The sequence below is a fragment of the Eurytemora carolleeae genome, unplaced genomic scaffold, assembly GCF_000591075.1.
Source record: "Eurytemora carolleeae unplaced genomic scaffold, Eaff_2.0 scaffold1696, whole genome shotgun sequence".
NCBI lineage: Eukaryota > Metazoa > Arthropoda > Copepoda > Calanoida > Temoridae > Eurytemora > Eurytemora carolleeae.
In genome coordinates this window covers 19522-35431 of record NW_019397585.1, presented here as the reverse complement: position 1 = coordinate 35431, position 15910 = coordinate 19522, and the positions used below count along the sequence as shown (strand labels likewise).

Below are 15910 nucleotides of genomic sequence, written 5' to 3'. Positions count from 1 at the left end.
GTATAATATTATACATCCTTGGTAAAAAGAGATATTCAAGTACCAAGCCTAGTCCACCAGATGGCAATCGATAAATTTAGTTTTTTATAAACAGTTTAAAGTTTTAACATGACTTAGTTACGAAAAATTTTGTGAGTTTTCTACAAAAGTAATCCCTGCGCATTCTACTGCAGGACCACAACCAGAATTATCAGAATTAAACATAAAAAACATAAAAACGAGAATATCTTCCCATTTTGGATCAGATATAAGTTTCATGGGTAGTGGGTACAGTTGTGAATAGAACATTGCAAGCTTTGCATGGAAGGTCACTAGAAATTACGTTTCCAGTCCCTACAAGGATTATTGGCAATTATAAAAATTTAATATTTCTATTTTTATTTAATATTTTTGTCGTAAATACAAAATACATAATCACAATGCAACAATTTCAACGATAAAACTCCCGAAATTTTGAACCCCCCCCCCCCTTCTCCTTCAAACCAATTCACAGGGTATGAAAAGTATCACAATTGATGTAAAGAAGAATTCAAGATTGATTTAAATTGATTTAAAATTAAATTTGTTTGACCCGAGTCTGTATAAATACAGCTGAAATTTAGTCCCACAGATATCTCCGGATGATGTCAGCTGTTGATCTCGGTGCAGGTGTTGTCGGAAGATTTTAGCATCAGTTACACGGATTAATCCAGATACTGGGAAATCCACCTGAACAAATCGCCTTTAATTAGAAAGGAATATGATGCAAGAGGAAGAATTTGATGACAGGAGTAAGAATGTGAGAAGGTTTGGAGGGTATATTGAAAAGACGAAGATGTGGGGGAGGGGCATCTTTTACCTGAATCCCTCGCCATATCCCTGCCTCTTGAGAACCGAACACATAAAAAGTTCAAGAGGGCGCCCATGCAGTTCACTTCGTGGAACATTCCCTTTTCCTGTAGTCTGTCCGTACAGACCGAATATTTGCCTAAATATCAAATTATATATTGATGCGGCAAAATATCGTCTTTAACAAAAAAAAGAGGAAACACGGGAACAATAGTAGATGTAAATCTGCTTTCAAGTATTTTCAAGTTCTTAGTCATGAGCTGAAAACTTAAGAATGGGATATCCTTAATCCTGATCAGTTAATTAATCTGGAGATTAATAACAAGAGGATAACAAGCATTATCTAATATCGAGATTGAGAAAAAGAGTGGATCAAGCATTAATTCCGATATCCACCATTCTAAAGTTCCCAGCAATGTATAAATAAAGATGAGGGGGCAGAGCTTAGTACTTGGTTTTGTATAAACCTCTGATTTTTCTTTAGAGCCTTTTATTATCGTGCAATTATCCCTCTTATTGCCAATACCGTTTTCTAACGCCTGTCTCTTTATGCTAGCATCAGTATAAATAAAAAAACTGGGTAGTTGAATGCAGATTGCAGAGGCAAAAATACAGATTTTTCCAAATAAACTTTTTTTCGATAAAACTCCTTTGAAGTTAAAAAATCTTCTATTGGTGTTTTTGAAGACAACCAAAAAAATAGAAAAAAGAATTTCCGGTCAAACTTAAATCAAATGTCAACAAAAATCTCTTAAAAAGTAATTAAATGATGTGTCCGATTTCATTTAGCCCCTAAATATTAGCTTTAAAATTCCGAGGCATACTATTTTCAAAAAATCAATCTTAACAATCTTAATTGTGAGAATATCTGAAATGACGCCAGAATCAATCTTTATAATCTTTATTGTGACTTGTGAGAATATCTGAAATGACACCAAAATCGCGGTAAGCAAAATACAAATTTGTCACGCCAAGAAATAAATGCAAAAATAACGTGGTCTCTCTAATTTCTCAAAAATCACAATTCTTGATACAACGGAAATGTCCCTTTATGCCAAGACATCTCATTACAACGACATGTCCCTTTAAATCTGTACCTGAGCTCGTCCTCCCCAGCTGCTCCAGGCCGGTCAATCTTGTTCCCTAGGATGACAACAGGACAGTTCGCCAGCTGTTCATCTGTTAGAAGAGAATCTAACTCCACCTTAACATTAGACATTTTGTAATTCATGAATTTGAACATTTTTCAATTAATCATTTATTATCAGTTCAACAAATCATACGCTCAACAGTTCATAGACTCAATTCATCAACTTATCAACTCATTCATTCAGTCACTATTACTCATTATTTCATCCTCTCCTTTATTTACTAATCCTTTAACTCATTCACTCATCCACTTATTCATTCACTCATCCACCTATTCATCCTCTCATCCACTTATTCATCCTCTCATCCACTTGTTCATTCACAAAATGAAACAAATGAAATATAACTTGTCTTGAATAACGTTTTTGCTTTCAACCGCTGGTTTTCAGATTTTTAGGAACTTTTTTGATTTCAACCGTTGGTTAAAAAATTTCTCAGCAACTTTTTACCTTTCAACAGCTAAAAATATAATATTTCTTGAATAACGTTTCTTGCTTTTTACCGCTGGTTTTCAGATTTTTCAGCAACTTTTTAATTTCAACCGCTCGTTTTTAGATTTTTAGGAATTTTTTGCTTTCAACCGTCTGTTTAAAGATTTCTCAGCAACTTTTATGCTTTTAACGGTTTTCAGATTTTTCAGCAAGTTCTTTGCTTTATAAAGACAATTTATATTTCATTTGTTGAAAATTTGAAGGAAAAAGTGCGATTAAGCAGTTGAACAAATTGTATATTTGAGAAAAAAGGGGCATTTCTTATTCTGAGCTGCAAAGAGTCTAGGTTAGATCTCAACCGCTCGTTCAACCGCTCCCGCTGAGTTTTTTCTCCAAAGTATATATCATTCGGAGGTATTAAGGAAAATATTTGTTTCATAATAAAGGGGGGGAGGGGGCAGGGGGGAGGTAAAGAAAATAGTTAGTTTACCTTACTCTCCCCGAACCTGGCTCGGTCACAGCTGTCTACCAGGAACACGATCGCGTCCACAGCGGGGAAATAATCTTTCCAAACCTTAACAATAGATCACGTTAATTCTATGTTCCTTTTTCGAAGTTGATCCAGAACCTGAGCCTATATTATGAAAAAAGTCTATTCGTATCAGTTTTGTAAAAAAAGGGGTCCTGATCTCGGGATTTGTTTCGTAAAAAAAAATCTGCATTCGTCCTGAGAAAAGATGGATTAAAATCTTAATTCAGTCCTAAGACAAACGGATCCTAATCCTCCAAATTAGAAAGTAACCTACCCTTCTTGCTTGGTGATGGCCACCCAAGTCAAAGGTTGTAAACCTAAAAATAGTATAATTATGATTGGAATAAAAACAGTTTTCTGTTACACACTAATTCTGAAAGCAGTCTGAACAACGAGTTCCAACTTGTCTATTCATGTCTACCCTGTCTACCCTGTCTACCCTGTCTACCCTGTCTACCCTGTCTACCCTGTCTACCCTGTCTACCCTCTACCGTCTACCGTCTACTGTCTACTGTCTACTGTCTACTGTCTACTGTCTACTGTCTACTGTCTACTGTCTACTGTCTACCGTCTACTGTCTACTGTCTACAGTCTAGTTCTTTCCATAAAAATAACAACATACTGAATTCTGTTCAGTAGAAGTTCCAAATAATCTTTTTCAGTCTATAATAGTTCCTGATAATCTTTTTTCTGTATTCGTTACAAATAATCATAATCTGTATAAAGAGTTCCAAGTTATCGTAATCTTTATAAACAGTTCAAAATACTCTTGTTCCGTCTTTAAATAAATCTGTATAATCTTTTTATGTATTAAGACTTAAGAGTTCCAAATAATCATATTTTGTCCATGAAAAATTCCAAATAATCTTATTCTTTATAAAAAGTTTCAACTTAAAGAGTTCTAACAAACCTAATTCTGTCTATAGCGAGATTAAACTGTTTGAACTATATCAAGAGGTCTATCTATATTAAAGTTCTAACTAACCTAATTCTGTCTTTAGAGTTCCCGCAGGTCTAACTATAAGAGTTCTAACTAACCAATCTGTCTATAAAGTTCCCGCAGGTCTAACTTTAAGAGTTCTAACTAACCAATCTGTCTATAAAGTTCCCGCAGGTCTAACTATAAGAGTTCTAGCTAAACTAATTCTGTCTATAGAGTTCCCATAGGTATAACTATATCAAGAGTCCTAACTAAACTAATTCTGTCTATAGAGTTCCCACAGGTCTAACTATATCAAGTGTTCTAACTAACCTAGTTTCCACAGCTTTGACTATATCAAGAGTTCTAACTAACCTAATTCTGTCTTAAGTGTTCCCGCAGGTCTAACTATATAAAGAGTTCTAACTAACCTAATTCTGTTTAAAGTGTTCCCGCAGGTCTAACTATATAAAGAGTTCTAACTAACCTAATTTTGTCTATCCATTATCAAAAGTTCTAACTAACCTAATCCTGTCTAAAGTGTTCCCGCACGTCTAACTATATCAAGAGTTCTAACACTAACCTAATTCTGTCTATAGAGTTCCCACAGGTCTAACAATATCAAGACTTCTAACTGACTTATGTCCATTTGACAGCCCAAATTTTTATTTTGAATAATCTTTTTGTTTGTTTATATTCTTGTGATTTTTACATTTTTTATTTTTTTAATCGATTTTGATGGTTATTATATCGTTAGAACTGACGAGGGTCAACCCAGACCGAAATATATTTTCAATAAATGTGGAACTAACATCTACTTTTTTACTCTACAGAGGTTTGGTCCATCACCATCACTGAATTTTAAAACTTCTAACTAACCTAATTCTGTCTAAAGAGTTCCCAGAGGTCTAACTATATCAAGACTTCTAACTAACCTAATTCTGTCAAAATAGTTTTAACAGGTCTAACTATATCAAGAGTTCTTACTACCCTAATTCTGTCTATCTAACTATATCAAAAGATCTAACTAACCTAATTCTGTCAATAGAGTTTCCTCAGGTCTAACTATATCAAGACTTCTAACTAACCTAATTCTGTCTAAAGAGTTTCCACAGGTCTAACTATATCAAGAGTTCAACTAACCTAATTCTGTCTATAGAGAGTTCCTCTGAGGTAGGATGAAGGGTAGGAACGTGTTGAGCCATCCTATCATCTTTCAACATGTGGAGAAGAGTAGTTTTACCAGCATTATCCAACCCTATTAAGGTATTCAGATTATATATATATTCTAAATAGTACGAGGATGGGGGGGGGGGGCATTTCAAAAGCATTAGGAAAAACATCTTTAACAATAATACTTTTTCAGATTTTTCAGCAAGTTCTTTGCTTTATAAAGACAATTTAAGGACCACAACCAGAATTATCAGAATTAAACATAAAAAAGAGAATATCTTCCCATTTTGGATCAGATATAAGTTTCATGGGTAGTGGGTACAGTTTAGCTTTAAACTTTACGAAAAACTAAATTTTTAAGCTGATAAAGTATTCAACAATGACAGGATTTCTCATCATAAAAACAAAAATTTTGCCATTAACAAAAAGAGGTTCAAAAAAGGTGAAATATTATGAAAAAATATCAAAATGATGTAGCAAGACTAACCTAAGAAGAGAAGTTTCCCCGACTTCTTCCAAAGACCCAAGTATCCAAGAGCACCGGTGAACCAATCCCAAAGAAACATTTTTAGACGCTAACACTTTAATTCAAAAGAAAATAAATCTGAAATTAATTTTTACAAATTATAAATAACATATTTTTTGAGCACAAAATGATAAAGTGTGTCATTAATTGAATTAGGCGCAAATAGAACAAACATTTAACAACATGTAAGAGAAGAGCCTAGCAAAAAGTACACTTTTGTAAAAGTCGTACAACTTTTGGACTTAAATAATCATTTTAATATTGTACATCTGAAGGTAAGTACATTTCAACTCTTAGTTATTCACCCAACCTTTAGATTAAGTTACCTCTTAACCTTACGTAAAGTTCATTTTAACCCTTAGATTAAGTACACTATTAACCTTAGGTTAAGAAAAAAGTACACTAAAACTCTTAGGTTAAGTACTCTTTAATCTTCAGGAAGTAAACACAATAACTCTTTTATAACTGTTGGGTTAAGTACAACATTATACTTGAGCACAAATCCCAATAATGGAGTTAAGGGACCAGAGCTGGGAACTTATGAATGGTGGATGTCGGGATTAATGCTTGATCCATTCTATTTCTTAATCTCGAAATTAAATAAATCTCCAGATTAATTAAAACATCGGAATTAGGGATATCCCATTCAAAAATTCTCAGCTCTAAGCTGGGAACTCCTCTATTGTGGATATCGAGATCAAGCGTTGGTCTCGAGATGTTGTAAATTTACAGATTAATCTAATTTTTATTCGATATCCCGTGGAGTCTCATCTGGGGAAAAGAACAGCTAATTAGAAAGTTAATTTTGCGTTCAAGAAAGTGTGGATAATCAAAAAACCAAGATCAACATATTCTGCGTACAAATTGAAAGTGTCTTATTTAGATATCGAGATAAAACAATCAGGATTATCGTTATACATTATCCGACACAAAAGTTCCCAGCTCAAAATCCACTACAAGTACAAATAAATATTGGATTATTGTTCATTATTAAAACCTAATAAATTTGGAAAGTTCTCTTATCTATAGACATGGTTTACAAGTCACAAAACAGATAATTAAAGATGACAGTAATGTAATTAAAAAACAACAATAGTAATTATAATAATAGACTACAATTTAAAAGATAGAGATCAGGTGTTTTAGTCAGTATGACAAAACAATTAAACGTCTACAATAACTAAACATATAATGACTAGAGTTAGTGAACAAATTCTTTGAAAATTACAAGTATTACTTTAAGAATAAGCTGAAGATTTATTCACATTTCTCTCATTCTAAGCTCGGTGAGTCTAATTTGGCAAAATAATTGTTATCATGTCAAGCTAAAGCGTAAAACTAGTTTGTGTACGCACTTCATCTGTAAAGGTTATTGAGTACGTGGAGAACAGGAAAATATTCAAAGGAAGCCATTTAATGCGCTAACTAGGATAAAGTGAGAAGGGGGAGGGGGGGAGGTGGATAGTTGGAGGAGGAGAGAAGTGAAGAAGGATTAAGGGGTATTTGACATTATTTTCTTAATTATAATTTAAAGGATTATTTCTTTCCGGTTTCTTTTCGTTTTAAAGTAGTATCAGGATTTAAATAGTTGTATTGTACGACTCAAAACCTTTATCTGATAAAGGATGCATTGAAGTAAAATGTTCAAAATTAAGATCCACGACTAAACCTCCCTCATTGATACTAAGATGGAGGCTAAAATAGTACCGTTGTGAATCGGACTCGCCAATCCATTAGTTGAGGGGGATTTTTTAATTACGTCTAGGGTCCCTTTAAGTTAAGCGAACTCTTACTTGAAATTTACAGAAATAGCAATATTAAATATTAACTAGTTTTGGAGACAGATAAACAGACTAATTCTTTTTTACATTTCAAAATAATTTTTGGAAAACTTAGCTTTGACAAATTTATATTAGATCTGACAACTTAAAGTAGTTCACTATTGACTAGACATTATTAAATATTAAATCTAACAAGATTGCCGCTTTGAGCATTTCTAAAATTATAGTTTGAGATCAAAATATTTAAATTGGCATTGGTATTTTACTTTTTTCTTATCTTATTTCTTGGATTCTTTCTATCCATGACTCCATGACTCCATGATTCCATGATTCCATGATTCCATGACTCCACGACTCCATGACTCCATGACTCCATGACTCCATGTTTCCATAACTCCATCAAAACATCAATCTATTTGTTCTTCGGAGCTTCTAATTTCCAGGATTCATTAGTGTCCCACTCTACACCGTTGTGGGGTAACTTCGACTTACTGAACAATAGAAATACGTAAAAATACATCGTAATATCAAGACAATAGGAGTTGCGGCACTGTAGGGTAGGGAACTACTGTATTAATGTACTCTACTGCATATAATTTGTGAACATTTACATGATTTGTACACTTTGAACTCCCTTTCAGGCTGAAAGGGACTAAAAAATTCATACCGAGATTCTCCAAATTCCCCTCTAATTTATATTCTATTCTCTATGGGTATATTGCTCTTTTTCAATGCTTGCAAAATAGACGAGAACATAAAGTCCAGCCTTTACCGACCGAAAAAGATAGCTGGGAATTATTCTTGATTTATTATATGGAATTACGTTGTGAAATCATTCGGTAATTCTGCGGGATACATATTTTGTGTACTGCAAGTGGAGGATATGTTGTTTTGTGTATTCAAAATTTAATAGTTTTGTGCATTACAGATTCATAAAAAAGAAAGAGAAAACCAGTCAGCAAAGATTATCGAAACAGACTCCATGAGGGGTGTGTATTTCCCTCAAAAATCCCCCCCCCACATCGTTGTTAGAAATTTTTTTAAAGGGGTTTAAAGCTTAATTGGGTAAAATAAATGATGTGTGGGAGAAAATANCATACAAAGCTTTCAAGCAGTGCTTAGGATCCGGATCCGTTGGATCCGCAAGATTTTGGCGTCCTGGATCCGGATCCGCAAAAATATGCAAATCCACGGATCCGGATCCAAGGGGTAAAATATCAACCAAAAACTGCAAAAAAACCTTTTTTACTCCTAAAACCCAAATCTGAACTTTTGAAAAAATGGAGATTATAATAAATTCCTCATTTCTAAATGGTTTTAGGATAAAAATAAGGGGAAAAAAAGCAAAAAATTGAAAATTATTTTAAATAATTATATTTTTAATAATGCTATCTTTTTAAAAATGACTTGAAAATTGCATATTTAAGCTGCAAAGACAATTGAGGAAATCGTGCTAATTAAACACGAGAAAATCTTAGGAATTCTCACTCAGCTTAGGAATTAAAGGGCACCGTTCTGAATTCGACATACCTATACAATGGAGGGCTACCTAAATTTACGTTCAATCTCTTTAAGGAATATAAAATCTAACCAACCTTAGAGGCCAAATAAGAGTGAGCGCCCAGTTAGATCCGAGAACCTCCACCCAGTTCTCCTTGAGGCCGAGGTTGTAGCATTTCACGTTTCTACATATCAACAAATTCAAGGATTCGTGTTTTCTTTAAATTTGCGCAACAAATATTTCAATGTCGCGCTTCATAAGTTCCTGGAGAATTGTTATCACAAAATAATCCTCTAGTTTAGATTCTGGAAGCTATTTTTGAGAAGAGTAAAAAATTGGTAAATTTTAAGAAAACCCTGTTATTATTAAAAAAGCATAAAAAACATTTTTTAAATCAAGACAAAGTCCGAATCCATTAATAGCAAAAAAAACATTCGGAGATTAATTTCAGCTATTTGTAAAAGTAAAAAATACCGAGCAAGTAAAAAATCCATTTTTTTGAAAAAATGTACATATTGGGTATATATTTTAAAGAATATACAAGGAAAGTGTATCCCTTATTAGTATCAGGGTACTTTTTACACATAAATTCTATATTTTTTCTCTCAAAATGATTAATTTTTCCAAGTCAGTGATACCCCAAAAAAATTCCTTCAATAAAGAAAATCAACGGAAAAAAATTATAATTTTCGATAAATATTTGATCTTCTTAAACAAACCCGGGACCCCTCTCTGCACTACTTTAACAAACCAGGGACAGGGGACCCCTCCCTGCGCTATTTAAAAAAAAAACCGGGATCCCTCCCTGCACTACTTTAACAAACCTGGGACCCCTCCCTCCGCAAGCTTAACAAACCTGGGACCCCACCCTCCGCTAGCTTAACAAACCAGTGACCCCTCCCTGCGCTAGCTTAACAAACCAGTGACCCCTCCCTCCGCTAGCTTAACAAACCAGTGACCCCTCCCTGCACTAGCTTAACAAACCAGTGACCCCTCTCTGCGCTAGCTCAACAAACCAGGGACCCATCTCTGCACTACTTTAGCAAACCTGGGACCCCTGCTTCCGCTACTTTAACAAACCTGGGACCCCTCCCTGCGCTAGCTTAACAAACCTGGGACCCCTCCCTGCGCTAGCTTAACAAACCAGTGACCCCTCCCTGCGCTAGCTTAACAAACCTGGGACCCCTCCCTGCGCTAGCTTAACAAACCAGTGACCCCTCCCTGCGCTAGCTTAACAAACCTGGGACCCCTCCCTGCGCTAGCTTAACAAACCTGGGACCCCTCCCTGCGCTAGCTTAACAAACCTGGGACCCCTCCCTGCGCTAGCTTAACAAACCTGGAATCCCTCCCTGCGCTAGCTCAACAAACCAGGGACCCATCTCTGCACTACTTTAACAAACCTGGGACCCCTGCCTGTGCTAGCTGAACAAACCAGGGACCCCTCCCGCCTAGCTGAACAAACCAGGGACCCCTCCTTTCGCTAGCTCAACAAACCAGGGACCCTTTCTTTTTTGAAATACGCATTGAAAGGAAACACATTTTTCGGAATTGAAATACTTCTCGGAAACTAATTTTAACAGGAAGTAGGAAAACCGAACTAAATGCTAAAACAAATTAATGTTTATTATTTCCTTTCTTTTAAATGAAGATATCATTTCAAGGGATCTTCTGTTTATAGAGTGGCATATCGGATAATAACTGTACCCTTCAAACTATTTAAGATTTATTTTCGATTGAAGTTCCTCTGCAAATGATCTATGGCGACATCTTTCTCAGTTTGAGGTTTAAAGGGTTAAGTTGTGAATAAGAAATACCCCTATTGAAATAAGCCCTTTAAAGTTAGAAAGAAAAACGAGAAAATAATTTGAATATGTTCCTGTTAGACTCGAAAGTTGTGGAACCAAGGCAGATTAGACGGATATGGTAAATGAGGAGAACAGAGACCAGAAGAAAGGCCGCCACGTGCACACTCCAGAAAAATATTGCAACCTTAGAAATACGATTTCCTTAAGATTGTTATCATTATTTTTATATTATCATTTAATATTTTGTTGTTAATGTTTGTTAAAATTAAAACAACTAATCTTAATGATCTTTGTATATTAAGTCTCCTGTTTCGATCTTTAATTTAGTATCTCTCCTGTTTCAAGGTAATGTTTCATTTTAATTATTTTTAGAATGATTTTACATGATCTTTAGGTTGTTTCATTTTATTTTATCGGGACATATCTCATTTGGTCACCTAGGACTAGGAATATACATCCCGGACATTTGGTTACATGGGACTAGGAATATCCATCCTGGACATTTGGTCACCTAGAACTAGGAATATCCATCCTGGACAATTGGTCACCTAGGACTAGGAATATACATCCCGGACATTTGGTTACCTGGGACTAGGAATATCCATCCCGGACATTTGGTTAGCTGGGACTAGGAATATCCTTCCCGGACATTTGGTTAGCTGGGACGAGGAATATCCATCCCGGACGTTTATTTACTTAGGACTAGGAATATCCTTCCCGGACATTTGGTCACCTAGGACTAGGAATATCCTTCCCGGACATTTGGTCACCTAGGACTAGGAATATCCATCCTGAACATTTGGTTACCTAGGACTAGGAATATTCATCCCGGACATTTGGTTACATGGGACTAGGAATATCCATCCTGGACATTTGGTCACCTAGGACTAGGAATATCCATCCAGGACATTTGGTTACCTAGGACTAGGAATATCCATCCCGGACATTTAGTTAGCTGGGACGAGGAATATCCATCCCGGACGTTTATTTACCTAGGACTAGGAATATCCATCTCGGACATTTGGTCACCTAGGACTAGGAATATACATCCCGGACATTTGGTTACATGGGACTAGGAATATCCATCCTGGACATTTGGTCACCTAGAACTAGGAATATCCATCCTGGACATTTGGTTACCTAGGACTAGGAATAACCATCCCGGACATTTGGTTTCCTGGGACCAGAAATATCCACCCGGACATTTGTTTACCTGGGACCAGGACATATCCATCCCGGACATAATCATGATGAGAGGAAATATGAACTTGAGAAGAGCAAAAACCGAGAATACACCCTCCATGGTTAACAAGTACACAGTGTTGAAGTAGGTACAGTAGAGTACACCTAGCCACATCCAACCTAAACAAGTATAATATCTAACAGTGCAGTGCAGTGCAGTGCAGTGCAGTGCAGTGCAGTGCAGTGCAGTGCAGTGCAGTGCAGTAAAGTACAATGCAGTGCAGACTGCAGTAAAGCCACGTAAAATTCAGTTAAAAGAAAAGAGAAAAAATTAACAAGTCACCAAAAAGAACATACGTAAGAATAAATCCAAGGGAAAAATGGATCGACCAAAAATAGGAGTAAATAACAGGAAAGGGGTTGAAACATTGTATACACGTTCTTTCCTAGCTAACCAGTATCCAGTAAACATGAATACAACACATCATACAATACAAAAATATCAATAATGTGAAGCCATATAATCGATTGCTTTTCAACAGTTGTGGATTATACTAAACACTTAAAATTGTAAAAAATTTTTAAAAAAAATTCTTAATATATAATTTTACATTGAACTTTTGATTTCCAGGAATATAATGAAGTATCAACCTAGGAACAGTATGAAGTATTATCTAGGAATATAATGAAGTATCTATCTAGGAACATAATGAAGTATCTATCTAGGAATATAATGAAGTATCTATCTAGGAATATAGTGAAGTATCTATCTAGGAATATAATAGATATCTAGGAATATAATGAAGTATCTACCTAGGAACATAATGAAGTATCTATCTAGGAATATAATGAAGTATCTATCTAGGAATATAAAAATAGGAGTAAATAACAGGAAAGAGGTTGAAACATAATATACACGTTCTTTCCTAGCTAACCAGTATCCAGTAAACCTGAATACAACACATCACACAATACAAGAATATCAATAATGTGAAACCATATAATCGCTTGCTTTTGAACAGTTGTGGATTATACCAAACACTTAAAATTGTAAAAAATTCTAAACAAACTCTTAACATATAATTTTACATTGAACTTTTGATTTCTAGAAAGAAGAATAAAAACCAAGAAATAAAAAGGAATATCTATCTAAAAATATAATATATCTACCTAGGAATATAATGAAGTATCTATCTAGGAATATAATGAAGTATCTATCTAGGAACATAATGAAGTATCTACCCAGGAATATAATGAAGTACCTATCTAGGAATATAATAAAGTATCTATCTAGGAATATAATGAAGTATCAACCTAGGAACATTATGAAGTATCTATCTAGGAATATAATGAAGTATCTATCTAGGAATATAATCAAGTATCAACCTAGAAATATAATAAAGTTTCTACATAGGAATAGAATGAAGTATATACCTAGGAATATAATGAAGTATCTAAATAGGAATAGAATGAAATAGAATGAATAATCTATCTAAAAATATAATAAAGTTACTATATAGGAATAGAGTGAAGTATCTAAATTGGAACAGTATGAAGTATCTATCTAGAAATAGAATGAAGAATCAACCTAGAAAAAGAATCAAGTATCTACCTAGAAATAGAATGAAGAATCTATCTAGAAATAGAATCAAGTATCTACTTAGGAATATAATATAGTTTCTGCCTAGAAATATAATGAAGTATAAAACTAGGAATATAATGAAGTATCTATCTAGGAATATAATGAAGTATCTACTTAGGAATATAATGAAGTATCTATCTAGGAATATAATNATTATAATATTTCCAGACGGAACTATAATATGCCTAAACATACAAACTAAGCAATATAACATTTCCAGATGGAACTATAATATGCCTAAACATACAAACTTAACAATATATATTTCCTGACGGAACTATAATATGCCTAAACATACAAACTTAACAATATAATATTTCCAGATGGAACTATAATATGCCTAAACATTCAAACTTAACAATATAATATAATATTTCCTGACGGAACTATAATATGCCTAAACTTAAAACTTAACAATATAATAATTCCGAACGGAACTATAATGTACATAAACATTTAAGTTAACAATATAATATTTCCAGACGAAACTATAATAATAATTAGTAGTCAAAAGGGTAGACGACCCTAAAGTCAAATCAAAATATGATACCCCTTTAAATTATCTGAAGAAAAAAAAACATTGCGAAAACTGTTAATGATTTTTTCAAACAACCTTTCTCAAGAACGACTTTCCGCAAGATATGTTTGAATCTTATTTATATTTCCTTTTTCCCCTTCCTTTAGAACGATTGTCACGGAGCGTCCTGATTAATCTCCCTGGTTACCTTATGGAGGTCTCGACCAACCAGAGCCCGAGGAAGTTGCCGGTGATGTTGAAGAAGATGATAAACCCGACCACCATGTGAAGATACCACTTCATTGGTTCATAAGGGTATAGTTCTAAAGATAAAAATGACGTATTAACTAACTCACTAATTTTCTTGAGTAAACCCATTTTCCTAAGGTGGGTGTTTATATTGAGAAATATTTTTGGGGGATCAAATTAAACATTTAAAAAAGTCTCAAAAATCAAGTAATACTCTAAAAAGCTGTGCTTAGGATCCGGATCCGTTGGATCCGCAAGATTTTGGCTATCTGGATTCGGACTCGCAAAAATATGCGGATCCACGGATCCGTATTCAAGGGGTAAAATATCAACCAAAAACTGCAAAAAAACTTTTTTGCTCCTAAACCCCCAATTCAGAACTTATGAAAAAAGAGACATTACAATAATTTCCTCATTTCTGAATGGTTTATCAAGTTTTATGATAAAAACAAGCGAAAAAAAAAAACAAAAAGATTTGAAAATTATTTTTCGTTAAAAAAATTCGGTAAATCTTAAAGAAATGACCTGGATCCGGATCCATTTTTTTCCAGTGCGGATCCAGGATCCGGATCCGCATCAAAATTAAATGAATCCTAAGCACTGCTAAAAAGTAAAAAAAACTAAAAAATGAGAATCTGAAAAAATATACGAATACATTCATTCAGACCGAACTATAATGTGAATTAACATAAAACTTAACAATATAATATTTCCAGACGGAACTATGTGCCTAAACATAAAACTTAACAATATTATATTTCCAGACGGAACTATGTGCCTAAACATACAAGTTAACAATATAATATATCCGGACGGAACTTTAATATGCCTAACATTAAAGTTAACAATATAATATTTCCAGACGGAACTATAATAACTAGTAGTCAAAGGGGAAGACGATCCTATGTCAAATCAAAATAGGATACCCCTTCATTTTATCTGAAAAAACGCGTTGGGCAAACGGTTAACGATTTTTTAAACAACATATCTCAAGAACGACTTTCCGCAAGATATGTTTGAATCTTATTTATATTTCCTTTTTCCCCTTCCTCTAGAACGATTGTCACGGAGTGTCCTGATTAATCTCCCTGGTTACCTTATGGAGGTCTCGACCAACCAGAGCCCGAGGAAGTTGCCGGTGATGTTGAAGAAGATGATGAACCCGACCACCATGTGAAGATACCACTTCATTGGTTCATCAGAGTATAGTTCTGAAGATAAAATAGAGTATTAACTAACTCAACTAATTCTCTAGAAAAAATATTTCCCAAAGGGTGGGTATTTATATTGAGAAATAAAGTATTTTTGGGGGACCAAATTAAACATTAAAAAAGTAAAAATCACAAGTTCGAAGATCAAGTAATACCCTAAAAAGTAAAAAAAATTTTAAAAATGAGAATCTGAAAAAATATACGAATACATTCATGAAAAAATAAAACCCCAAAATAGTAAATCACAAGAATTTTAAAAAATGTATTTGTGAAAAAATATGCCCCCCTCTCCCAAATTTCCAAGAATCACGAATACATCCATTAAAGAAAACAGCTACCTGGTGTTATGTAGGCAATCTCCCAAATGTAGGTGAACGGTATCATACAGGTAACAAAGATGAAAGCTCCAATGTCTGACATTTGCTGAGGAAACAGCTTCGATTTCCGGATTCGAACCATCGTCA

General features: G+C 34.3%; 1 protein-coding gene across 1 annotated transcript; it reads right to left on the bottom strand.

Moving 5' to 3' along the window:
* Window positions 1–570: 570 nt before the first annotated feature.
* Window positions 571–9022, bottom strand: LOC111715035 (GTP-binding protein SAR1a). The gene is made up of 8 exons (XM_023490273.1): window positions 8935–9022; window positions 5520–7830; window positions 5003–5117; window positions 3215–3257; window positions 2899–2982; window positions 1926–2032; window positions 839–967; window positions 571–708 (listed from the first exon to the last, which is right to left on the bottom strand). Exons 2-8 carry the CDS (start codon window positions 5596–5598, stop codon window positions 684–686), a joined length of 582 nt encoding a protein of 193 aa, XP_023346041.1. The 5' UTR covers window positions 5599–7830; window positions 8935–9022; the 3' UTR covers window positions 571–683.
* Between the last annotated feature and the right edge of the window lie 6888 nt (window positions 9023–15910).

Bases quoted from the DNA above. Each gene is read 5' to 3' on its own strand.
- LOC111715035 (XM_023490273.1), bottom strand. From the start codon at position 5,598: ATGTTTCTTTGGGATTGGTTCACCGGTGCTCTTGGATACTTGGGTCTT. The intron at 2,983-3,214 runs GTAGGTTACTTT...TCTATTGTTAAG, and splicing joins GCCATCACCAAGCAAGAAGG to GTTTGGAAAGATTATTTCCC. The intron at 968-1,925 runs GTACAGATTTAA...TTTGATATTTAG, and splicing joins GCTGGGGAGGACGAGCTCAG to GCAAATATTCGGTCTGTACG.